This window comes from Candoia aspera, chromosome 3 (genome assembly GCF_035149785.1).
Source record: "Candoia aspera isolate rCanAsp1 chromosome 3, rCanAsp1.hap2, whole genome shotgun sequence".
In the NCBI taxonomy this organism is placed as follows: domain Eukaryota; kingdom Metazoa; phylum Chordata; class Lepidosauria; order Squamata; family Boidae; genus Candoia; species Candoia aspera.
In genome coordinates this window covers 160893594-160920952 of record NC_086155.1, presented here as the reverse complement: position 1 = coordinate 160920952, position 27359 = coordinate 160893594, and the positions used below count along the sequence as shown (strand labels likewise).

The 27359-nt window shown below is 36.8% G+C and overlaps 1 protein-coding gene across 1 annotated transcript; it reads right to left on the bottom strand.

Annotated features, from left to right (window-relative positions):
- Positions 1–5975: 5975 nt before the first annotated feature.
- THOC1 (THO complex subunit 1) lies at positions 5976–27095 on the bottom strand. Its single transcript, XM_063299158.1, has 21 exons — positions 26992–27095; positions 25493–25566; positions 25328–25388; positions 23732–23798; positions 22712–22830; positions 20685–20733; positions 20103–20198; positions 19714–19796; positions 18971–19044; positions 18519–18627; positions 17777–17908; positions 16340–16440; positions 15154–15220; positions 14926–14976; positions 14470–14540; positions 13282–13380; positions 12016–12081; positions 10572–10655; positions 10280–10427; positions 8737–8815; positions 5976–6742 (listed from the first exon to the last, which is right to left on the bottom strand). Exons 1-21 carry the CDS (start codon positions 27040–27042, stop codon positions 6447–6449), a joined length of 1977 nt encoding a protein of 658 aa, XP_063155228.1. The 5' UTR covers positions 27043–27095; the 3' UTR covers positions 5976–6446.
- Positions 27096–27359: the final 264 nt, after the last annotated feature.

Below are 27359 nucleotides of genomic sequence, written 5' to 3'. Positions count from 1 at the left end.
TGATGGTGCTTCTTACATAAATAAGTTTGGCATTTGTGTCCTATCTAAAACTTGTGTCTGTTTCTTTCCATCGGGGTACCATTCTTTCAAATAACACGAACTGACAATCAACCAAATAGTTGGAGTTACAGTGCCTGTGGGTAATAAAATTACCATCTGAATGTCGGACTTTAAAGGTTGCCCGCTTAGGTAAGGAGATAAAATTTGCAGATAATGGGGAAGTGATTGTCTAGAGGGTACAGGAACCTTAAAATGTAAAAAATGTATTTTTAAAAATCTTACATTGAAAATGCCTATTATTGAAGATGGGATAGAACTGCAAAGATTTCAGTTGTTTTAAGCATGTGTTTGCTTAATGTTATATAATAGAACTAATTTATATTAAAAGAATCAAGTAAATGCAAATTTTAGTGAAGTTGAAAAGGTAATTCTGTAAGACATCTTCAAGAAAACTCATTCTGTATGGCAAACAGTTAAAAAGTTTTGTTTTCTGTGGAGTCCTTGGTGCTTTCTGAGCCTTATTGTTTTCTTGCAGACGTTTCATTGCCAGACTAGGCAACATCTTCAGTGCCACTGAAGATGTTGCCTAGTCTGGCAATGAAACGCCTGCAAGAAAACAACAAGGCTCAGAGAGCACCAAGGACTCCACTGTTCAACCACGAGCTACAAATACTCGCTTCAATTAGTTTTCTTTTCTTTAAAGCAGATGTATTCTGTTGAGCTGTTCTAGGTAAAAGGTTTTAAAGCATACACTCTTAAGTCCACAGTTCCATTTGCTGTGTTCCTATTGGAAATTTTCACTAATTTTTATTCTGATTCTTTCAGTTTGGTTCCACTATTCTTTTCCTAAAAACCCTTGCTTCCATTAAACCCATCAGGAAAAATCTCAATTGCTTATCTTAAAAATAGCTTAATCTGTCTTCTGTCTTTGATAATGACTGGCATATTCACTTAGATTAATAAATAAACCTTAAGAGGAAAAGAATTACAAATAATACGTGATTTAATATTAGTTGCAGAAAGTGCAAGTTTTGGAGGGATATGGTGGCTTTGCATACAGAAAAAAAATCCATCTGCTTTTTCACTTTCTAGTAAAAGTGTTTAACCTATTCCAAAGCAAGTACTGTAGTCAAGTGTTTAGATATCTAAAGAAACTGTCAATTACATGCAGTACATATAGAGTTACTGTAGTTCAAAGAATTCAGGGTATTATGAGAACCAAACTTTGCTAACTGCAAAAATGGCACTAGGTTATCATCACATCATTTCTTTGAAAAAATAAGTGAAAGACATGTGAGACTTTGGGGGATGTGGAGGAAGAGACAGACAGAATTTATGTTACCTTTTGAGTCTTAAACTGTATTTATCCTTATTCCTCTTTTGGAACATAATTTCTAAAGCTAATTATTCATGAAACTTTACCTTGGGTTGCTCAGAGGGAGGACAGAATAAAAGAAATAAAACGTCTTGCAACTGAGCTGAACCCCCCACAAATACCCTCATTATGGTACTGTATAAGCATACCTGCAGGTTGTACATATAGACATGTGTTTTAAACATGCCCTTTGGAGTTTACAACTGGACACAAATAAATTAGAAGGTTGTGAAGTTTGGTATGTAAACCAGACTGTTTTCGTCCAGACATATTACAAAAAGAGAATCTGCAATTTCCAGCTGTGCCTTTAAAGTAACAGTCTTCTCTTTGTAGAACTTTGGTAAGCACTTACTGAATGATGTTTATAAGCTGAGCCAATGAAGGAAAGGCTTAGGCACTGAAACAATGGTCTTCGCTAGAGATGGCTACAAACAAAAGGGGCTATGCCCAGGAACTGAAGATACTGATTTGTACATTAAATCTAAAAAAACAGTCAAGGATTACTGACTTTTTTCCAGAGGTGAAATCCTAATAAATTCTGGTGATCAAAATAGTGACACAAAAGGAAAACAACATATCGTGGGAATGGTCTTTTGATCCTTATCTCTTGGACAGATATTACCAACATTATAGATAAGAGGACTTCAAATACTGCAAATATCCGAGAGGAAATAGCTATTGCTAAGAGACAGCTAAAGTGTGAGATACAGAAAAACACATGGAGAATAGCATACTTGTGGTACAACCATGTACAATAAGAACTCAATCTGTAACAACAAAGCCCCATACCAAGTCAACTTTCAACTCCTTCCAGCCATATGGCTTGGGATTCCTCATTGGCAAATGAAGCAAATGATTTGAGGGGTTACAGGATTCCTCTTTGCAAAAAATTATAGAAGCCTTGGGAGAACAACATAATGCTTTTAATAAGTTTGCCATGAATTGGTCATCTAATTTATTATACTGTAACTGAAAGTGTTTGTTTCTACTTTGAATGATGTATTGACAACCCGTATCAAATTAGTTTCAAATGAGATCAGACCACAGAAAAATACAGTACTTGATGATCATGTACTAATGCACAACCATTCACAAGCCCAGACTCATAAATAAGAGGAAAAATAAAGTTAAAACCCGCAGGTAAAACCCAAGAGAAGGAAAAAGAAGACACAAGTGGAAAACCAAGTAAGGAAAACCAAGAACCGGAAAAGCACAACTATTCCCAAACAGGCATCTAAACTGAAGTATAATTACGTTTTTCAACTTTTGGGAACAGCTGACAAAAGTTATAACAGACAACCAAAAAGCCACCCAAGAAGATGGAAGCAAAGTGCCTAATGAAGGAAGGTCTCACTACCCACATGTATCTCCTGATCCAGGAGTGCTCTATTGCTTCAGGAGCTCTATAACTGAACACAGTTAAAAACAGAGTTCAACAAACTCTTCTTCTGAGAACTAAGAGACGTTCCATGCAGAAGGTGGCATTTGCAACCAATGAAAGCTAAACTAGCATTTATCAACTTCTCCCAAATGAAAGGCTTCCTCTCACAGAGAGAACAAAGATTTCATTTGGCACATCTACTTTAACCTTTCATTCCCCCACTCCTACCCCTGCTTAGGTTTGTTTCAGATGATATTCTGAAGATGGAATACTTGTATTACAAAGGTGTGAGAGCAAGAGCACTGGTAACTTTTGACTCAAAAGCCCAGTTGGTGGGAGTCAGGCAGCATACAATTTTAATAGATGATGATGATGATGATGATGATATAAATGGTTTATCGATGTAAATACCTTCTTCGGGAGAGAGGGCTTAGAGTAACTGGATGTTTTCACATTTGTAACCCCTCTAGATAAACCCAATTTACATAATCCAATAGTAGACAGGAATTCCTTACCTGAAGACAGATTAGAAATATTTTTAATGAATCGCCCCCTATGGAACAAAATCATAGCTAAACTGCCCTGGTTACAAAAAGAGTTGATTAATAAACAGATGCAGTTACTGTCTAACTTCACCCCTCTAACCTCAAAACCTCTGAAAAGGAGGGAACAAGCCATGGACAGCGGCAAATGTAAAAAGTGGAGGAGAATAAAAGCAAGACCCTTAGCATGGGACAAGGCAGCCAAAAACACCATGATCATCCTCCACGGAAAGATAATATAGACCAGAGTTTCTCAACTTCAGCGACTTTAAAATGTGTAGACTTCAACTCTCAGAATTCTCCCAGCCAGCATGCAGCCAGAGATCTAGGGCCCTCACAGCAGCTGCATTTAATTTTTTAAGATCCAATTACAATGTTATCCAGCAGACTGACTTAAGTTACCAAAACAATGGTTCTAAAAGGTAGTACAGCTGCCATCAACAGATAGGCATACAGTGCATTTGGAAAGTATTCAGACCCCCTTCACTTCTTTCAATTTTGTTACGTTGCAGCCTGATACTAGTAATTCAAATTCATTTTTTTTTTCTCCTTAATCTACACTCAGTACCCCATAATGACAAAGTGAAAACAGAATTTTAGACATGTCTGTAAATTTATTAAAAAGGAAAAACTGAAATATCACATGTACGTGAGTATTTAGACCCTTTACTCAGTACTTTGTTGAAGCACCTTTGGCAGCAATTACAGCCTCGAGTCTTTCAGTATGACGTGACAAGCTTTGAACACCTGGATTGGGGGATTTTCTGCCATTCTTTGCAAATCCTCTCAAGCTCAATCAGGTTGGATGGGGACTGTCGGTGGACAGCCATTTTCAGGTCTCTCCAGATATGTTCAATAGGGTTCAAGTCAGGGCTCTGGCTGGGCCACTCTAGGACATTCACAGAGTTGTCCCTAAGCCATTCCTGTGTTGTCTTGGCTGTGTGCTTAGGATCATTGTCATGTTGGAAGGTGAAGCTTCAGCCCAGTCTGAGGTCCTGAGTGCTGTGGAACAGGTTTTGATTGAGGATATCTCTGTACTTTGATCCATTCAGCTTTCCCTCAACCCTGATCAGTCTCCCAGTCCCTGCTGCTGAAAAACACCCCCATAGCATGATGCTGCCACCACGCTTCACTGTTGGGATGGTATTGGGCAGGTGATGAGCAGTGCCTGGTGTCCTCCAGACGTAACGTTTAGAATTGAGGCCACACAGTTCGATCTTGGTTTCATCAGACCAGAGAATCTTGTTCCTCACAGTCTGAGAGTCCTTCAGGTGCTTATTTGCAAACTCCAAGTGGGCTTTCATGTGTTTTGCACTGAGAAGAGGCTTCCATCTAGCCACTCTGCCATGAAGCCCAGATCAGTGGAGGGCTGCAGTGATTATTGTCCTTCTGGAACTTTGTCCCATCTCCACATAGGATCTCTGGAGCTCAGTCAGAGGGACCATTAGGTTCTTGGTCACCTCTCTTACTAAGGCTCTTCTCCCCCATTGCTCAGTTTGGCCAGGTGACCAGCTCTTGGAAGAGTGCTGGTTGTGCCAAACTTCTTCTATTTGAGAATTATGGAGGCCACTGTGCTCTTGGGAACCTTCAGTGCAGCAGAAAATTTTTTTGTAGCCTTCCCCAGATCTGTGCCTTGCAATAATCCTGTCTCTGAACTCTGCAGGCAGTTCCCCTGACCTCAAGGCTTTTGCTCTGATACAGTATGCATTGTCAGCTGTCAGGCCTTCTATAGAGAGGTGTGTGCCTTTCCAAATCATGTCCAATCAATTTAATTTACCACAGGTAGACTCCAATCAAGGTGTAGATGGCAGCTCAGCAGCAGTCAAGAGAAATGGGAGGCACCTGAGCTAAATTTCAAGTGTTGTTGCAAAGGGTCTGAATACTTACGTACATGTGATATTTCAGTTTTTCCTTTTTAATAAATTTACAGTCATTTCTAAAATTCTGTTTTCACTTTGTCATTATGGGGTACTGAGTGTAGATTAATGAGAAAAAAAATGAATTTGAATGATTGTAGTATCAGGCTGCAACATAACAAAATTGAAAAAAGTGAAGGGGGTCTGAATACTTTCTGAATGCACTGTATCTCACAACCAAACCACTGAAAGAGAAAAGGTATTTCTTGCAGTATGTTCTTCACACTGAATTTCTTTGCACCAGCATTACCTACTTCAGCAGATAACAGTACTGGACAGAAGTTAACCTTCCAGAAGTTGAGCAAAATTGAAATATCTCTGTATAAGTTTTTTGCATATAAAAGCCACAGAATTCTGTGAATAAATCAGGTAGGATATAATTGGCCCTCCTTCAGTGTCAAGATGCATACATTAGGGTGCAAAGTTATTTGACCACTAATTGCTATGGCTTATTTCACATAGGCACAAGGCCAAACTAGAGTACCTAGAATTATTTTGCTCAACAAAATGCTTTTTAAACAGATTTATCCAGATACTCGACATAGTGATAGGGTCCACTACTCCTGAATTTTATATTGGTTCTATCAAGCAACAGCACAACTTAGTTGTCTAATGGGAAGAATATCTGCACCCTTCTCTTAAATATGTGATTTTTTTCAAACTATGAAAGATTAGGACCATAATCCCAGCGTTAACCAATTTACCAATTTACTCTTTCCCCAGCATTGTGCCTGATTTTTAAAAAAGCTTGAGCCAGAATGAACAAAGTCAAGTATTTAGCTGTAATTTAGCTATCAACATAATCATTTGGAGGCACTTCATTACAACAGACTATATGCATATCATAGCCTAACAGTAATGTAGTCCTTATTGATTTCCCATATGCAAAGCTTGTTAGCAAACAAGTAGCAATTTCCTTTGCCAGTTTTTCAGTAAAGAAATTGAGTGCTTGCATATAATTTGTGGAAGAATTAGTTTGAGATTGAGCCCTTAGAACATTCTAAATTATATTAAAGAAATCTCTTTCATAACACACATGTGAAAATGTATTTTCTACTTTTCCATATCCTAAGGATTTCAGAGGGTCAGTTAATCAGTAGTACTAATTCTCTTCTTTGCAGAATTTCTAGACAATTATTAAAAGAATTTATTGTTCATCAAATTAAACTGCCCTATCAAATATTACATTCAGTAAGAATAGCCATTGTTTTAATTAAAAAGCTATTTTCAAATTAGCTATTGTTTTCACTGTCATTGGTTAAGCTTTCAGAAAGGTCATTCAGCCCAGCTTTGTTCAATGCAGTAATCAAATTTTCCATAGTAGCATGGATTCCTTCTTGATCTTGCCAAGTAACAAGCAACTGCTTAGCTCTCATCTTCAGATCTTCACTATCTGATTCAATCTGCCTTATATCAGAGTCTTTCATTTCCAAATATGGAGCCAGGACTTTCCAGTATTCACCAAGTTTGCTAGCAAATAATTCTATTTGTTCTCCTGTTACAAGCTTGTCCCGTTGAACATCTGGACCTAAAACAAAAATGAGCAAGGTTTAGACAATGCTGTTCAATAGTTGGGCAGTAAATGAATTTGTTTCTCAAAACTGACACTTGTTTTTCACCAGAAGTTCAAGATAACAGCTAAAGTTTATCAGAGCATGATGTAAAGGGCAAAGTTTTATTTACATTCCAATACATACAAAAAGTGCTGAAAACATGCCTAAGAAATTATCTGACTCTTAAATCTACTATAGGAATGACATATTTTAATAAACAAAGATATTAACAATTAGTATTACTTAATATTCTGTGCTACTAAAATAATATTCTAAGATGATACAAATTAACATGAGCATAAAATAATGCATCCAGTTTTTAGCAACCATTTTGAAAATAAGCTGCCTCTATGAACACTGAAGATGTTTTCCCCAAACATACAATGCATTCAGACATCTCAACAACAAAAAACAAACACACAAAAATCTAATGGGGAATGGCCCTTCGCCTGTTTAATACTGAACATACTAATCTGCAATTCATTTTAGAAATAACAAAGTAGCAAAGAATGAAAATTGAACAGTGGAGAGAGAAGTTGTTTCCAAAGTATATGGTACTGGTAAGGGACAGTATTGAAAATGAAAACGTGATTAGCCAGATCTGATCAAAAGTGAGTGGGACTGAGATGTAGGGAGGTAAATTTCAGCCGGACTAAGCTAGAGAATATGGCTACTCAAATTAATAACAACATAAAATGCCAAAATTGGAAAGTGCAGTAGAGCAGATGTACAGAAGAAAATTATAAAACAAAGCTATCTGTCATGAGCACTGATGGTGAGCAGGAGGGGGCCTCTATCCAGGGGGGAAAACGCATGCGTAGTAGTGAGGAGTTGAGCAGCCATTCAAAGAGACACAGATCAGACCCGCCTTGACTTTTGGGGTTTATCTGTCTGGGTTTTCCCATGCTTCTTCAGTTTGTTAGGATTTTCTATCTAATGTAGCGGTAATAAACACTAGAGACCTATTCCTCATCTCAGCATGGTTCCTGGCTGTTAGGACACTATCTTGATTAGGGAAGCATTAATTAATGAAAAAGTAATGAAATTCATGCTGTCAAAACTGAACATAAATTGAATATAAAATAATCACATGTGAAATAGGGAAGGAAGGAATCATGCAAATGAATTTCAGCAGTAGGAATAACCATCTAAAAAAAAAATCGCCAAGATTATAGGCAGCCAGTTTCTCAAATTGGGAAGGAGACAGAAATGGAACTTGGAAGGTGAGTGTTCCTATGACAACATTTGCTCTATGTTAGGTAAAGGTAAAGGTTTCCCTTGACGTAAAGTCCAGTCGAATCCGACTCTAGGGGGCGGTGCTCATCTCCGTTTCTAAGCCTTGGAGCCGGCGTTGTCATAGACACTTCCGGGTCATGTGGCCAGCATGACGACTCGGAACGCCGTTACCTTCCCGCCGAAGCGGTACCTATTGATCTACTCACATTTGCATGTTTTCGAACTGCTAGGTGGGCAGGAGCTGGGACTAGCAACGGGAGCTCACCCCGCCGCGCGGTTTCGAACCGCCGACCTTCCGATCGACAGCTCAGCGGTTTAACCCGCAGCGCTTTATTACTGATTCCTTTAGGTGGAAATTAATTTTCAAAGATGATGCAACTTCTGAAAAAGGGATGCCATTTTAGAAAAGTAATTAATCAAAAGAAGCTATAATAAATCTGAAAAGGGTTTTAAAGAAGAAAGTATTCTAAGGATTTATGAATGTGCCATGGGTTATCCAACAGTAACGCTGGATGAAATGTCAATCGGAGCGGCCATCTTCTAAAGAAGGTATGAAGTTGCAGCACAGGACATATCTTTTCTGCTTCCAAGGAAACATAAATAGTGAGACTCTGCATTCTGAATTGCAACTCAGAGGCAGTAAATAGGAACTTGGTGAAAATGTTCTGTTCACATACTCCTTTTTTGCAATATGTGTCAAAGGAAACGGAGAAGCCCAAGAATCCAGCCTTACTTTCATTGTTTTCTTTTAATAAAGCATCATTATCTTCCTCATCTTCATCCTCGCCTGTTTTAATTTCTTCAGAAGGAGGCTATAATGAGAGAATTGAGTATCACTGGATGTACTTGGTCAAAAAATTGTCACATGGTGGTGTCTTGAGCACATGAAAGGAAGTTTAGAAAACATTTGGAAATTATATACACTTAGGATTTTTGTTTTCACAGAGGCCAAGTACCACAAAAACATTATAAACACTGAATAAAGAATAAAAAACTAAATTTTCTTTTCAAACTATGTTCCATTGCATTTCTGAAGCTCAGGTACAATAAACTGTTCTTTATCATACAAAACTGCTAGGATGATAGAAATAATATCTCACTGCAATAAAAACATTTAAAAATATTTCTAAATATTTCTATATAATACAAATAAACTTCCTAGAGCTCATTCAAAACTTCATTGCCAAGACAAATTCCTGTCTGTCCATTTTTTGCCCTTTATATTGGCCAAGTGAATATCCAAACTGAAATATGGACCTTTTCATGAAAGAATGTGAAATGGGAAAAAAAATCCTTCAATGAAGTACAAAATATATAATCTTCTTAAAAGGCTATCACCATTACCTAAGAAAAAAAATATGGAAATCTGAATGTTTTGTACTATTCTGCAGAGATCTCTATTCACAAACAAAACATGACAATTTGTATGGCAAATGCATTATGAAATTACAGGCAAAAATACCCTATCACAAAACATGGTCCCAATATTGTTGTTACTTCTTTAAGTGTTAAATGAATAGTGAATGAAAAGAGATGGCGGGAACTAAAATTTGGTCATCTATACCATTTGGAATAGGACAGATTTGGGGAGATGAAGTAGGGGAGAAAAAGTACAGGGTAAAGGAACTTCCTAAAGTATTACTCCATTTTCCAAAATACTTGGTCAAATGAAAATTTACAAGCCTTCAGGTAGCCTTTCTCCTAATATAAATTTTCTTTTTGTGTTCTTATAGATAGCCAGTATGCTAAAATACATATTTCATGCATCAGATGAATAGCAAAGTTGAGTGATGATAAGTTGAAATAGATAGCAGAACTTAAGTAGAATATATTTTGTTGGCTTTCTTAACCATACTCACTATACTGCTCCGTATTTATTCATTTTACTATAAATATTTATATGATTAAATACAGAATGAGATTGGAAGGTATCAGAATCTGGAAGTTGATTCCACTGAACTCAGTAGAACTTACTTCTGACTGGATAGATTTACAGCACAATTTCATGTTAGGACCTTAACATACTTCAGTAACAGCAGGAGAGGAACTATATAGGTTCATCACAGCTCTAAAGTTTCTCAAAACTGTTTTACTTATACTTTAAAAGCATACACAGTAAATACAGATAGAAAAAGTTTTATGTGACTATAAAGAAATAAAATTTTATATTTACATGTTTATATTTTAATTATTTCAGTTAAAACAGTGCATTCATTATAATAATCAAAAGCACAGAATTTTATAAATAATTTTATGTATTAGACACTATTACTTACAGGTAATTCTTTAGCTAATTTGATGACCATGTTTTCGAGGTATTCTGGTAAACTCTTAAACTGTTGATTGGTTGGCTGAAAAAAGTGAGGACTTCTTCGTGCTAATAGTCTTAATGCTCTCCAGCCATAGTTAGAATTATTCACAGCCCTATGTTAACAAAATAAGAATTAGACTGCTATTTGATAATTAGGGGGCAAAAAAGTATTCTCTTATTATGTCATACTAGTCAAAATGTTTTGAATATACACCTGAAAAAGCAGAACTATGAAAAAAATGATTTGTGGAACATACTTAAATTCTTTATCAACCATGTTTTCAGGATCTGCCTGTTCTATAGCTTCTTCAAAAAACTCTTCCAATGTTGGCATATATTCTCTGGGAAATAAAGAGAAAGGAAATGCTTAATTTGGAGGGAGGGAATGGTATGTCTAGATTTTAACTGTAATTTCTTAAAATTACTGCCCCCTCTCCATAAAATAGCAATGAAAATGTTGATTTTTCTGCTTCAGCCTCTTTACATTCAGAGTGAGAAATCCTTTGTGTAATTCAGTAAGTTATTGAGATTATTCCTTTTATTATTATGTAGCATATCACAATGCACATACTTTCATTTGAAAAAACATTTCATGCAGATTAAATTATCAAATTATAGCAGAGTTAATTACATTAGAATAAGATTACTACAATAGCTAGCGCAAGGTGGAGAACCAATCCAGTTTCCCCAGAAGCCCTGGCCAGAAGCACAAAAGAATGTCTCCTTGCCTCTTCCTAGATGAAGACAGGCAACCCACACAAGAAAGTAATGAACTAATCACTTCCTGCTTTGTCCTACATAGACTTATAGCAGAGCCAGCTCCTGTGGACACTGCAGTTGGAATCCAGCTCTTGCTGGGTTTTGGCCTTCCTCTACTTCTTCCTAGAGGAGAAAGTTACAGGACAGCTAAAGCATAATCACAAATGCAGGTGCTTTAGCTGCCAGCACCAACAAAAACACTCCTAACCACAAGGAAGGAACCTGGGGAGGTTGGGAAAATGCTTCATATAAGTCTTTGTGGGCTAGAGGTAACCCACCTTTAATCTTGCAAGTCATGAAACATGACATTAAGCTGGTAAGGAACCTACTATAGCACTGAATTATCATTTATCTATTTTCACATTAATTGATACAGTATGCTGTGTCTTGCACTCTACTACATACTCTTTCCCAAGAAGCAACCATTTGCTCATGTATAAATAACCTAACTGTCTTGAAAAATATGGATGGGCATTAATTTATCAATTTGTTTAAAAAAATCTAATCAATGACATATGATAAGTCTTGACAGAATCCAAAAAGGTTAAGCGTGAATATCCTTCACATAACGTACAGTGCTTCATCCATGGAAAAGGGATAGAACTGCAACTATCCCATCCTAATAGTCATCCAAAAGCCACTCTAGGGACTGGAGACCCAGTGAATAAGGCACTCTTATTGTGGGAGATGAGGGAGGGAGGGCATCAAAAATCAAGCAAAAGGACCATAACTGATTATCAGGTATTTCCTGTTCCCCTCAACTGTGGTACAAGGTTATACCTGTTCTTTCAGCAGGATCCCCAATTTATGCATCAGCTTTGATGAGAAAATGATTAGAAAAATCATCTGCTAACCCCATAGATCTGTAGCATTAATGTAACTAGAATATTAGTTTAGGAAGCACCTGTGTTGCCAGAACTAGAACATACACTCTATACTCACCGACTCTCAGATTTACATGCTTCCATGTTATCAGGGCATAAATTCCACAGCCGAGTCAATTCTTCACTGTAAACCAAAATACAAAACACATTACTGTATTTTTATATTTTGTGATTCATGTATTTCCAAAGACAACTACTCTTCAACAAAATACAAGAATGTATGTATGTATGTATGCATGGGTGTGAGATGGATGAGATTCTATACCACTCACACTAGCACCATCAACGAACAACAATGCTGTTATTCAAAACTTTCCATATAAGTAGTAGTAAGAGTCTCTTAGATTCACAGGCTGTGAGTGTTTAATTCTATGCTCTGCTGTTTCTAAAATAAGAAATGATTTAACAAGCAATTCTAATATGGATAAAATAAGGGGAAAAATCTGTGTAAGATTTTTATTTTATTTATACATTTTTATCCTGATCTTTAATCATTAAAAGTAGTCCAAACCAGATACAATTCATTAAAAAACAAATAATTGACATAAAGATGAAAACAAATTATATTACTATTACTACTACTACCACTGCGGCTATTATTCATTTTTAAAATGTCAAAGACTACCAGGCAGTACAAACAAAAGGAAGGTGATGTTAGATATTCAGATCCTCAGTCATACACAACTTTGTATGTCTTAAGAATCTTGAACTTTCTTTAGTTGCAAACTACATCCAGTTCCAACAGGTATAATACTGTATATACATGGTAAAGCGCCACATTCAACAATTTAAAGCCATGGCATTTTGCACTAGCTTACAATTTCTGGGCCAACATCAAGGGTAAGGCTTGTGCAGGTTATTGCAATGGTCCAGTTTTGGATTTATTAGCATACAGTTGCTGACCTATATCCAGGAACTGCTATAGCTGATGGATCAGCCATAGGTGGGAAAAGGCCCTCCTTGCCATGGAAGCCACTTCTGCCTCCATTAACAACCATAATGCTAAAAGCACTCAGAGAGTGCACAGCTCTTCCTTCAAGGAGAATGTATCCCCAGCCAAAGCAAGTAACTGCTCTAATTCCCAGACAAGGGAGCTATTGCTCAACCGTGCTTTGATCTTACATTTCAATCTTATCTCACTGACATTCAGCCCACCCTATGTGTAGATTCAGATCTTAATTCTCCATGGCTTTTCCAATTTAAATTATACGGAAAAGCAGATTTTAACATTCACAATTTAAGTATGTACTTCCAGCCTTGCAATATCACATCATTTAATTTGCAATACAAAAGAAGAAACACATTAATGAAGGACTGAACATACTTCCCCATTAGAATTTTTTTGTTAGGTCCTTTCCCCAGGAAATCTTCAGGAGCTGGTCTCTTTCGCACAAAAGGTCTTACTGGCTTGGAATCACTCTGTCTACAAAGCAAGAAGATGCTAGAGTTAAGAACTATCGTAAGTGTAGGATTTATAGTCAAAAAGCTGTGCAGTTATAACTAGGTTATTTTAAGCAATTAATTGTCAACTCAAAGTGATTCTGTGTTTCTTCCTATGCCTAAAAGGTCATTTTGAGTTCCTTACAAGAAGAACAGGTGTACCATAAATACAATAAATGAAAGTATACAATAAAAATAAGGTTACTAAGATAGCCCACTTAAGAAGTTAGGGAGATTCATAGCTAGTCTGAAAATTGTGTAAGATAAGATCTCTACCACCTTCAGGTGAGATAGACTGAAGAGCCTGCAAATCAACAAACAGCTAATACAGAAAAGCTAGCTTATATGGCTCGCATAAAGGCACTGTCAACATCACATTGGTACTTGGTCTGAATGAATCAGAAGAGAGACTGCTTTCCTTATAGGCTATCTAGGAAAAAAATATTAACTTGTGGGGAGGGAGGCATGAGAGATTTTGTGGATTCTTTCTTTCCAAACTGTTCCTACAGTTTAAGTGTTAAAAACTAAAGGATTTAGCTATAAAAATTGTCATTATCTTAGAGCTATTCTGCCTTCACCATTTTCTCTCCTGCTGCCCCAGTTCAGTATTAATCAGCTCTAGCCCCACCAACACAGCCTCTACTGTCTTTATGCTAAATAGTTACGAATTTGTCATAGCATTCCAATATAGCCATTGTTCCCCCACAAATCTCTGGATGAGTTAAGTAAATAATCTTAAGCTGTCACTGAAATGAGAAGTGGGGAGCAAACCATCCTTCCCCTGGGACAGAATTCCACGATTGACAGCCAGTGCAAAGGCCCTGCCCCTTGTCAGAACAATGTGACTGAACCCAGAATTACCATGAAAGGGTGTAGAAGAAAAAAGGGAATGTTCTAGTGATCCCTAGAAAGTAAGGTTTGTACACAGTGTATAAAGGATTATATAGCACAGTGTTTCTCTGGGAAATTCTGGGAGTTGAAGTTCATACAGCTTAAAGTTGCTAAGATTGAGAAACACTGATATAGCATATAATGGGAATGCTGATTAAAAAGAAATGTTTATATATACAACCTTTCTTTCACAAAGCTTGGACAGCCCTCATTTTTCCATGAATTCCAATTTTCTTCTGTGTTTAATATGTGCTATAAAAGCAAAACATAATAATATCAGTAACAAAAATAGTTTTTTAAAGGCAGAAAACAAGTATTAGCAAAAAATATAGCTTTTCTATACTGCTGAACAGTAGAAGTGCTCTAATTAATACACAATAAATGTTAAAACCATTAAATATATAAACATATTTTAAAAGTTCAGAATTTAAAAAAAAACAGTGGGAGGACTGAATTCAAGAATCTAAAAACCATTAATTTATTTTTCAAAGATTACTGTGGGCAGGAGACCTGGGTGCCACAGTTCTACTTTTGAGGAATTACAACTTCAAAGCACATTACCATAATAAGGTCCAATTAAAATTGATCGTGCTTATCTAAAGTCTAATTTAATTCAATTTTTGAAGAAAGCACTCACCTCCACCATTTTGGAAAATCTTTCTCCATCTGGAGGGTTTTCTTTAAGAAGCTGTAATTAGAAGAAGCCACAAAAATCAAAAGTTGCAGCACAGCAGCTGAAAATGTTATGCTCAGCAATAAAGCCAGAGTATAATATGGTATGTGCTAAAAAATAACATTTATGAAAAGTTTATTCCAAAAAGCAGCATTGTAAAATAAAATGCACAAGATGATCGATTGATCTGACCTGGTAAACTAGCACTGTGGTATTTTCAATCCATAGGGACTGTTCATCGGTCAGAATATAGTTTGAACTAGGAAATAAGGCACACAATAAGTCAGACACACACAGTGGATTTGATTCAGGATTTTCTTAAAGCAACAGCATCAGCAATAGCATCACTTTAGCAGAGTTCTATACAAAATACTCTCACTGATGGTAAAAGCAAGGAATTTTCACTAATTCTACAGCACCACGGCCAACCCAACCCTATAAGTAGCTTTTAAAAAGCTGAGGGAAAAAGCTGAGGGAAGAATCCAATGAAATTGTCTGCCTTCCTGCTGCTACTGCTGGACTAAAGGACTGAAATCTAACTATAGGAGGCATTTTGCTAAGTATACTGAGAATTAGTTCTTTTTAAAAAATGGTTATATACCAGTAGTTACTGTTTCTCTCTGAAAGACAGCAAACTTGAAGACTGATGCAACCAAAAGATACTAACCTCACTGGTTTTAATGGAACATGTTTAAACATTTTATTTTTAGGCTGAAGATGTGTGCATACTTTAATCAGAGGCTCTTTTTCAGGGCCTCCCAGTTCTTAAGGCAAAATAAGTAATCCTTACTTTAAAATTCCATTCTCTGTGAGGCTCACCTCCTCCAATCTTATTCCAGCACCAGACCTTTTTATTCAATTTACTGCAGTAATTTAACTGCAGGGAAGGTTATGTTCTCTTTTTACAATGAGTTATCTCTGAGTTGCATTCAGTTACACTTTTAATTTGCTACATTAGTTTACATCTTATTTCTGTGCCCATGCTGAGAACATCAATGATCTGAATATGCAAGATACGCATTCAGAAAATAATAAAACAGCCTAGATGTCAGATATACAAATTTCTATGAAAGCAGTGCAGATATTTATTTAAAAGACAGAGTAAAAACTATTGCAAGGTCCAAGAAAATACAGAACAGTAAGTATAAACACAGCCCACTTTCTGCATTATCTTTCAACTTCTTTTTATTTAGAACCTAGATTAGATCATGGAGAAATACTTTCCAATGGATAGAATTTAGGGGCAGATTCACACAAGCAGACAATGATTGCAGTGAGTTAGATTTTCAGCTGCTCTAACAGAAGAATAGATAGTCATATATATTAAAGGAATAAAAAAGTTTTATTAAAATGTATTTAAAATACCTTCATCACTTACCTTTTAAACTTCACCTGTCCCTTTAGATACTGAAATAATATTAAATACTGCAATAGGATGTGGCGGCGAAAATTGCTGTCACTCAACTGTAAATCCATTAACTGTTAGAGAGACAAACACACAGGTGTTCTGCAGTTTTCTATTTTTAATTATAGAAAAGTTAAGCAAAATGAAATTAATGGGGCAGTAACAATAAAAATGGGTAAAACCACACTTGAAGATTGCTGCAGTGTACTGTTCTTTGGAGATGATACTATGTGCATACGTAAAATATTGGATTTAAGTATGAAACTTAGATTTTAAAAAATGAATTTTCTCCTACCCTTATTCTAAAAGGATAGTCAAATGTGAAAAGTCTCTTTAATTTAATTCTGAAAGTCCTGAGATGTACTTATGTAAAGAAACTCACTTCATTAATCTTATTTGTATAAAATGTTAACAGTGTTATTTCTGGGAAAGGAAAGAATCTTAAGTGCATGTTGCTGAATACCTGTGGGTGTGACAAACATAACTCCAGGGAGACACCTGGCCATCACACTCATCAATAAACCTGATCATGTACTAATCTAGTCACAAGTGGGTTTTGTAGCTAATGGATCAAGTATTTTTTGAATAAAAATCTTTCTTTTTGTGCTTTACCCAAAATGACTGCATTGCAACGCTAAATCCAATCAAAATACAGGTGGTCCTTGCTTAATGATCACTTGTTCAGCAACCATCCAAACTTACAATGGCACTGAATGGGTGGTATTTACAACTGGTCCTCATAGTTGTGGCCATCGCAGCATCCCTGTGGTTACATGATTGAGATCCAGATGCTCAGTGACTGGCTCACGATTACAATGTTGCAGTGTCCTGCAGTCACATGATTGCCATTTGTGACCTTCCCTGCTGGTTTCCCACAAGCAAAAGTCAACGGGGAAAACAGCAGGAGGTTGCAAATGATGATGTGATATCGTGATTAACAAGGTCATAGGATTTGCTTAACAATGGTAACTGGAAGTGCCGGAACTGCTGTTGCTAAGAGTCATGGTCATGTGATGTCATGCTTTACAACCACTTTGCTTAACAGCAGAAATTCCTGTCCCAATTACTGTTAAGTGAGATTACCTGTATGTTCCAGCCTTTATTGCTAGTTTAGAAACTAAGTCTCACAACACCAGCAATTTCTCTTTCACCCATCTACCCTGTGCAAGCGGAAAAGCCCAGAGCGACAACTGTCTGTTGTTTCCCTTCAACGGTTCCTGAGAAACCCAGAGAGACTATCAGCCAAGAGAAATAACAAAGCCCTGATAGGTCCAGGGAGTTCAGTGACAAGACAATCAGATGGTAATCTATCATTTTCTTGCCAACTGAATTATTATCTACAGTAGTAAGGATTAAGTCAGAATTCATCTTGCAATAAAATCTACTTCTAGGGCCCGGAAAAAAAAATACCTTTTCACTTGTCAGGAATTTTGCAAAGTAAACATGTTCTCCTCCACTTTTCAGCTCTTTTAATTTCTTTCTTGATGCCTGAGTGTCATCCAACTTGTAGCTCTCAAAGACAGCTAATACTTCTTCAGAGTACTTTTAAAATAGATGACATAAAATACAACATTTAAATTATAGCCACAAAGCAGAACTGAGATTTGATCAGATGCAAAAGATGCTAATTACTATCATTTATTTCCCATTACCCACTGTCCAACAATGCATTTTATATGCAAGAACATTAACAAATGACTGCCAGTAAAAGGAGGCTAGATTGTCATTACATACAAAATCACTGCAGGTAAATTGTCAATTGCACTGTGTTGTCTACAGTTCTTAATTAACGTGCCTCCAATGCATCCAAAGATAATTATTCATAAGTATTGTATTTAGGCATGAAAACTGACTGGGTGACTTTGGGCCAATCACTCTCTCTCAGCCCAACCCACCTCAAAGGGTTGTTGTGGGGAAAATAGGAGGCAGGAGTATCGGGTATGTTCACCTCCCTAAGTTATAAAAAAGGCTGGATATGATGATGATGATGATGCCTGTCCCAGGTCCTTGGGAAGGACTCGATAGTTGGGCAAAAATGCCAAATCCAGTCTAAATATTCGGCTGATTGTGCGACCAAACATAATTCTGCAATATTCCAGAAGGAATACATATATATTTACCCATAAATGGAAGTAAAATATAAGTACTATACCTTAAGAAATGTTTTCCATGAGACCTTTTCATAGCACTGTACAGGATTTCTGAAGTAATCTTGAAGTGACCAGAATTTTCTGTACAGATTATAATCTATTGGAATGGAACTGACAAACAATATATTTATTCATATATATCTCTGGCTATTCACTGGAAATAAATTTAGTTCATTCATTATTTAAATATATACATATAATCCCTTTCCATTTGTTGTCCAGTTAATATTACATAAACACAGAAATGAGAGCTTGTTCAGTAGATACACACCTTTGGATCCCAATATACATAGCCACCACCAAAGAGTTAATAAGATTTGAGTAATTACTAAACTTTCATAAAAATGGTATCCTAAAACAAATTTAAAAGTTATGGGGCAGTCTTTTTAACAGGTGTAATTCCATACATTTTCTTTCATTTCACAACTGGGAATTGAAACTTGTTTATCCTTACCGACTTGTAGGAGCTTCATCATCTCCCATTTCACCTTCTTCTACTTCCATTCCTTCCTCTCTCTCCTCGGCATGCTGAAGTAACAGAATGAATTTAACATTAATTTCCATTACATCTACATGAGTGGAAGTCTGTTCTATTCATTCAAAACAAAGTACTAACATCTTGTGTCATTACTAAAACTGGAAGAAGCAAATAATATCACAATACTTATTTCAAATTGGAAATATAAATAATCAATAACCTATTGAGAGACTTCAGTGGTCTGTTCAGTTTGAGCAACCAATTTTAAAAAGCATGACTGTTTTTAAAAATGGCCACTGAAATTGGTTTCACAAACTGGAAAGTTTTTTTCACTTCTCCATTGGGAGAGGAAATAACTCTGCAGCCTCAGGCTTGTGAAGAGGCCTCCAGCTTCTGAGGTGGTTGGAGAAAATAATGTCTCCCTTGCACCACTGGCAAAATAATATCTATGCTAGCAAATTTCTCCCAGTGAAAGCCAAGTCCCCCTAGGCTTCTTCCCAAGGTCCCTCAGGTGGTTTCCAGATGGGATGAGACCTGGTCCTTGAACAACCGCCATGAGTCATATGATTTGGGTGCAATATAAATTAAATAACAGACTGCAGTGCTATCTCTAAAATCACTTCATGCTCCTTCTTTAGAGAGGATTACAGCCTGCTTATTATATTTACATTTCTACAAGTTTCCCATATTGCGTAGATAACAGAGAATAAAAAAATAACCTTCTGTCCAAGGGTGCTGTCTTGCTCACTAGTATTAAAAACTGTGATATTTTCCAAATTAAATTGACTTTGCAAGTTAAGCCCTGTAGGAAAAAAAAAACTGATCAGGCAAAATAATCTGGAGTGACATTTGCAATTACCATAGGTCACACTATATGGAACAGTTTTCTGAGCAGTTTATAAACAATCACACATTATTTCAGTTACAAAAAACCCAATGCAGACAAAGGTGTCTAACACAATTTGGAGAAAAATCTCCTGAACATGGCAGATTACAGACATAAAATAACTATTATAAAATTAGGACAGAATTGGGTTTGAAAAATATGTGATGGATTAATCTGTCCATTGTATTGTTGTTCATGCTATCATTTAAAAAAAAAAATTACCTGACTTTTCTGAAAGAGGAAATAACCTGGCCAGAAAGAGTTGAATTCTTCCACAGAACACTGTATTTTGTGATTTTGACAGTCTTCTTAAAAGGTCTTAATGAGATAAAAGATATATGTATTTAGGTTTCTAACATTTTAAAAATCTTACAGGGATAGACTATGATATCGAACAGGAAGCAGCAGATAGCTTCCACAAATACAATCATGCATTCTCTTTAATCTCCTGACTGTTTTTCTATTTATTTTCCATATGCCTGGAAACTCACTTACTGACAAGAAGTAAACTATTTGGGACTAACTTTTGAGTAAATATTCTTAAGATCATGCTGTTACTGAGTTGCATATGTACACAGTTCTATCTTCTTTTCCAGGCAGAAAAATATTTATTGTTCAAATAAAAATGCAGCATATGTCAAGCAGCAACTGCTAAATAAGCCAGTAACGTTTCAAGACAGAATTATGTTTTTAGATATTGATCAGCTATAGTAGGACATGCGTAGAGTTTTAACAAACAGTATTGAAAACTGCACTGCAGGCTGCATGACCTTCTCTGGCAATGCTAGGAAAAAGACTACTTACCGTTACACATTCTCAGCAAATAATTCTTTCCTGCAGAGTAAAATGTGTTCTAAAAATAACACATGATTCAAGATGTAATTAATTGATATTTAAAAATCAGGGTGCAGTTAATTACACTAGAAAGAGAGCCAGAATAGGATTATGAATAGTCTCTCATGCATGCAATAAAATATATATTCAAAGCAAACAGGAAAGAGTATGTTCATATTTATTAAATATTTACAATAGGCTTTTGTACTTACTGTAGAGCAGCAATAATACTTCATACAAATAAAAAATGCAAAACCACAAAATATATCTAAACATTCAGTTTCAAATCAGTATTGTAATTTAAAAGCAGAATCAAAATAAAAATATGTCTATTTTCATAACTAATTTTTGTTGGCATATAGACAGAGCAGGAGCTGACATGCATCACACTAAGATTATTCCAATGTTGTGGTGTTGTGGTCAAGAAATTATTAGTTCAAAACAATGGTAAGAAGCAGGCAAATCAAATAACTTTCTTTTGATCAATCACCAATCATATACATACATATCAAGATGGTATGATCACAAAATAAGCCCAAACTTAACCTCACAGAACAAATGTATTCCAACACAGTTAAAAAGACTCAAGAAACAGTTTTATGCCAACTATATATTCTTCTTTTTTAATCTAACAAGCTACTATACAAAATTTGACCTTCTTTAAGTTTGTATGTGTACCTATTTGGGGGTATGAACTGGCAAGCAAAAAAATGGATTGTGACACATAAAATCAGGGTGATGAAAGAATGTGCTTCAGAAAACAAAGTTTAGGAGGACATGTAACGTTGATTTAACCTCCCCAGAACTGCAAAGGCAAACTCTTTTATTATAAGGAGTTTTCCTATCCCTGAGTAAGTATTGCACTTTGCCAATGGGAATAACTAAGCTGAAGACAAGAGCTCTTTGTAACACAGATACAATTCACACTTCTAGCAATTTTATTTTAGGGACAGATAGTCTTTTGATGTCTTTGGAAAATCATTTGTGGTTTTAAAGACTAGTTACCCTGAACGCTTTATACTAAGTCCTAAAAAAGCTGATAAAAATGAAGTAGCACAATGAGTTACATGTATGTTTTAATCCATGAACCCACTTATAAGTATCTAAGAACTTCTCCGAGAGAGGCCATTGTGAGCAAAACAAGCAATACTAATGAAAGTCACTGTGGCAACCACTGTGGTTAAACATTCAGAGAAGGCTGGATCTAGGCAAATTGCTAAGCTGTGCACCTACTACAGTCACAGGGAGTCTCTGGCCAATGGACTTAATCAAGCTTTTGAAAGTTCCCAACTTTTATCTCATTTCAGAATCCCACCCAGTGCTCAAAAATGCTTGGTTCCAAACTACTTGCACTTCTCCCCTGCAGTCGACAGATTAAATGATTAAACACTTAATCAATTAATACAGACTGATAAGGAGAATTAAGTTCTTTTCTGAGGAAGGTACCAATGCATTCTTGCCATTTCAGATTCCTTGTTCAAGTATTTCTGAGCAAAGAGAAATATTCCTTTCTCCTTTCAGAAAGTGGAAAGGTGCTTTTTCTTTGAAGAAGGATTCTCTTTCTCTGTCAACATGAAGGCAAAGAGACACTTATCTCTGCCTCTTTTGTATAAGAAAAAGGCTAGAGAACATAAATAGCAGCTATTCTGCAGAGCCATATATGACCTGGAAGTACCATATAAGGCTTTTAGATGCATACTGGATGAAGCAGCTAGTTAAGATTGGTTGTGAACCTATTTAGAATGCTACTTTTTTTATTTAGAACTGCAGAATTTTTTGAAAAATCTATGCTATGAATCAATCACAACACTTTAAATTACTAAACTCATCACCATATTCCACCAAACATGCATGTTTCTTACCACAAATCAGTATGTATTATTCCAAACAGCATATCCATTTGTTTTACATAATTCTTACATGCTAACCAAATTATTCACCTATTAACTTACTACAAAAATGAACTTTTGAAACTTATCAAATTTCATGATACTTACTGATTTCCATGTAGTAACATTTTTTTCCACAAAGGTGAAAATCTTGTCACACTGATCCAAAGGAAGGCAATCCAAAACATCTCCCAAGAGCACAAAAGGGGTTGATGCAGTACAAATACCTTCATGGGACAGAATCTGTTTATATAATGTCTGCCAAAATGATTTCTTTAACAAAAAGTAACAATGGGCATTTTTCCAGAGTCTTGCTAAGGTTACTAACAGTAAAATAGAACTTGATTTTCATTGTTTGATATAAACTGCCTTTAAAAATATTGTAACATTTTAGAAAATTTAAAGTATTTTCCTGATACTGCAGATTTTAAGCAATGTCTTCATAACCTGTCTTAAAGTAGGCAAGCTAAATTGCGTGGCTAAAGCTACTGAACTGCAGTGGTAATCAGAACAATGTTCATTAGATTATTGCTTTACTTAGCATGCTGTGACGAAGCACTGTAATCCCAGATTCAACAAACTCATTCAAATTCCAGAATCTACATTCTGGAATGTTAAATGCCAATGGAGAAAGGCATAGATTTGAAATATTCCACTATGAAGCAGTGGCTACCTCAACTTGTACATTTGTTACCATTCACTGTGATCAGAAATCACCTGCCTAATGGATCAATGAGATCATATAAATACATCCCTCACACTGAATTTAATTTAGCAGCATTATCAAGTATAACATAGACAAAAATTCTAATCCCATTACAATTTCCTCTCTTTTCTTTAAGAAGACTCAGTTGTGACAATCAAATGTATAGTATGCATGGTTATACAGACTGCATATAATAACAAATCGGCATTGGACAAAATGTAAAAGTAGTATAAAACTGGAGATTTATTCAGTGACAAATTGAACTGAACTAATAAAGGTATTTTGCAGAATGCAATATTTGTGTATGCTATGTGTTAGGTAATATAAACAGTATAAAATAGTTTTTGAATTAATATACATTCTAGTCATGACATTTGATTTCAAAGCACTTCTCACCTTTTTAAATAGGCAAACAGACTCACCTTCTATGACCCCATTAATAACAAGTGAAATGATAGCCAAGACATTTTCACACGAAGCTTTATTTATCTAAAAAAAAAAAAAGATAATTTACTTTGGTGAAAAGCCATCAAGAATGGAAGCGTATGACACTTGGGACAGAATACAGTGTTTTATTTCCAGGAGTGCAGGTGGTGAGAAATCTTAGGGTCATATTGGGTGTAGATTGGGATTTGATAACAAGACTCATTAATATTTAACTCGTAATGGTATTAATGATACAATACAGAAAAGAAACAAGCAGCTTAATTACTTCTCTTGCTCAGCCACATACAGGCAGTCCTTGTTTAGCAACCACAATTGGGACCAGCAACTCGGCTGCTAAGTGACACGGTCACTAAATGAAAATCACATGACCGTGACTGTGCTTACAATTTTACTTCAGCTTTCCTTTGCTTTACAGCATTGGAGAGGAAGGGATTACAAGAGAGTAAGCAGACAAAAAATGGGGAATGCACATCAAAAGGAATATGCTGGTGTTGGCTGTTTGCCTAGCCCCTAGTACTTAGGAGGCAAGCAAGAGGAAGGTGTGAAACTGATTAAAGTCTTGTCAGTTACAGACAAGCAAACTAATTAAGTTCACAAAGCTCAGCTTGTTAACTTCCCCTTAGGAAAGCACTGTGCTGTAGGAGAAAAGCAGCTCAGGAAGAGGCTGCTTGTTCAGGCAATCTCTCCACTCTGCGGGGCGGTGGGGGGGAACAGGTTAGGCACAGGACAACGCATCCTAACTGACTGTAATGGTGAACATGTGACTGAGAGAGAGACTGCTGCGAAGGTCATATATGTGGACATTGGTTGCAAAGTTACTTTTTCATCACTGTCATAACTTCAAATGGACACTGCCCAGGGCAATCGCTAAGCAAGGTTTACCTGTATAGCATCCTTGATTCCAATTCTAACTTCATGCAAGGTAAATAACATGTATGAACAGTGGCTTCTTTGGGCCACAGAATCTGTGCAACTAAGGCTTCTGAAGCCAGGATGCCTCTACATATAAAGATATGCATTTAGAGACTTCCTTGCCTTAATGACCAAAGAAGTGTATGGATGACATGGACTAGAATATCTATGCAACAGTAGGGCCAGGGCTAAAGGTAAAGCACAACAGCATGCACCAATTACACTTTTGACCTTCCCACATATGATACTTAAGTGAAACAATAATGTTAAGCTGCTTCATGGGTTTGTAACAGTATAGTCTAGTAGAATTTAAAGCTTATTGTAACTAATATAAATGCACAAAACTCATTGATTCAGGAACAGAATGCTTTGTTCCTCCTTGGTACAATGCTCAACTTCCTCCTGGTCATGCAGTTCCAGGGTTAGTTGGGCACCTGCAGAAGTAGATCCTTTGAATTGGACACAATTTGAAGTGTTCTAGACATTCTGGATGAAACAACCTTGTTTTGAGATCAGACCACCCACACACTTCAAACTTACTTCAGTTGACAGTATTTACTTCCAGAAACTGTAAAAGTATTTATATATATATAGTTTAGAATGACATCAATCAAGATACGCAATTAATCCACATATACAGTTAATAAAAAAATACTCACAATTTCTTCTTCGAGAGCAACTCTGAAAGCTTGATCCAGTGTAAACCTTTTTTCATTTTCACTAGCAATATATAAAAATATTAGATTGTTTTGCCAAAACTTTCAATTTCAATAAAAATACTATACACATATTTTTGTTATACAACAAATCAAACTGAAATTTACCTTCCAGGTATCTGGATGAATGCACTCAATAAAGGTTTAATTGTTTTGTTTTTGAGTGCATCTCGGGTAGAGTTCTAAGAAGATAAAAATGAGAAATAACTTATTTGATATCAGATATTAAAGGAATATGTTTCTGTTTTAGAAAATCTACATCAAAATTACATTTACAACCTTCTTCCATCATGAAATTCAAGATGCCATAAATATCACTCTCCTGGGACCTACCTTACCTCTGCTTGGATAAGGCGAGAGCCTTCATTTATTATTTTACAGCATCACAACCCCAAAGAGTTTTAGAACCTCTGCGATGCTGTAAAATAATAAATTAAGCCTCTGAGCTCATCCAAGCAGAACAGGAGTGCAGTCTGTCAACAATCCAGTTGGGTGTGCAAGGGTGGCTTCTATACCAAAAGCTGAACACCTGTCAGAACTGTCCAGGGCTGGGGCTCTCTTTTGATGGCCTTGGCACTTGCAGCACCTGCTCCTGCAGCAGCAACCGCTATGCCACAAGGTGATGCAGCCAGGACCGAGGTGTTCTTACCTAGGCTCATGTCCCCAACTTGCAAGAGCAACTCTAAACTTCTTCTTGGGGCATGTCATGCTAGGCTGATGCTGAACCTGCATGTCTGCTCCAAGCACCTCTTCCAGTTCTGGCACAACACCTTGTGATGGGAAGCCAAGCTTAGCTAGGCAGAACAGGAATGAGTACACACCCCTCAAATTGGTAATGAACCCCCTGGGGATCCCTACTCACCGTTTTAAATTTCTGAAGTAATGTAATTACACTGATATGTATTAACCTACAACTCAACTTCTGCAAAACTTCTGAACACTGACTGAATATAGATATGGTACACTAGCTGTGGTAACTTACAGATGAAATATAAATGAAACACACTGGCTACACAAAGTTTTGAACTCTACAATAGCCCACACACTGACAAAACATCAGGTAACATCTTATATGAACCCGAAAATGGCACAAAGAATGTCCATGTTATACCAAGGCTCAAGTGCTGGATTACCAGCAAGAGATAAGCAGTACCTTTGCACCGTTGCTCGTTCTTAGAGGATGGAATATTATTTGACTGATTTACACTAGTTAACTTCATAAGCTCCAGGCTGCACGACTAATAATCGAGGATGATAAAAACTGCAGCACAAAGCACCTAAAGAGCACAAACTCGTCTGTAAGTTCACTCAAGGCCTAAACTATTCTGCCTGAATCACAGGAATAATTTCTATCACGGAGGTTAAAATTCGAAGCTTATTTTAAAGAGCAAATCTCAATAAGCAGGGGGACCGTCATTAAGATTGCTTTTTACGCCCGTTGCTGAGGGTTTAAGTGTGGGGCCGTTGGTTTCTCTCAGGTGAGCAGTCCGCCAGAGAGAAAATCTCTCCATTCAAAACGTTGAACGGGGAGGCCATCATTACTCGCATTTTATCGGAAATCCAACCGGGCGGCCTCTCACCCCGCCCGGCTGCAGTCTCCCACTTACCGCGAAACGCAACCGCGCCTCCGGCAAGCTAAAGAGCGGCGGCGGCGACATACTTGCTCCTGACAGACTCAACTGGTGACGCTCTCTGATGGCGTCATCCCACGGCGCTCGTAGTGGATATGGCCGCGCGAGCGCCCCCTCGTACCCGATGTAGTCTCGGCATACACTGGAGTCGTCCGCGGCGTCGCCTGCAGAGAGGAAGTGTGGGTGTGGAGCGGCGGTCGATGATTTAACACTGTGTTTCTCAACCTTGGCAACTTGAAGATGCGTGGACTTCAACTCCCAAAATTCCCCAGCTACCATACTGGCAGGGGAATTCTGGGAGTTGAAGTCCACACATCTTCAAGTTGCCAAACCAGAAAATCTCT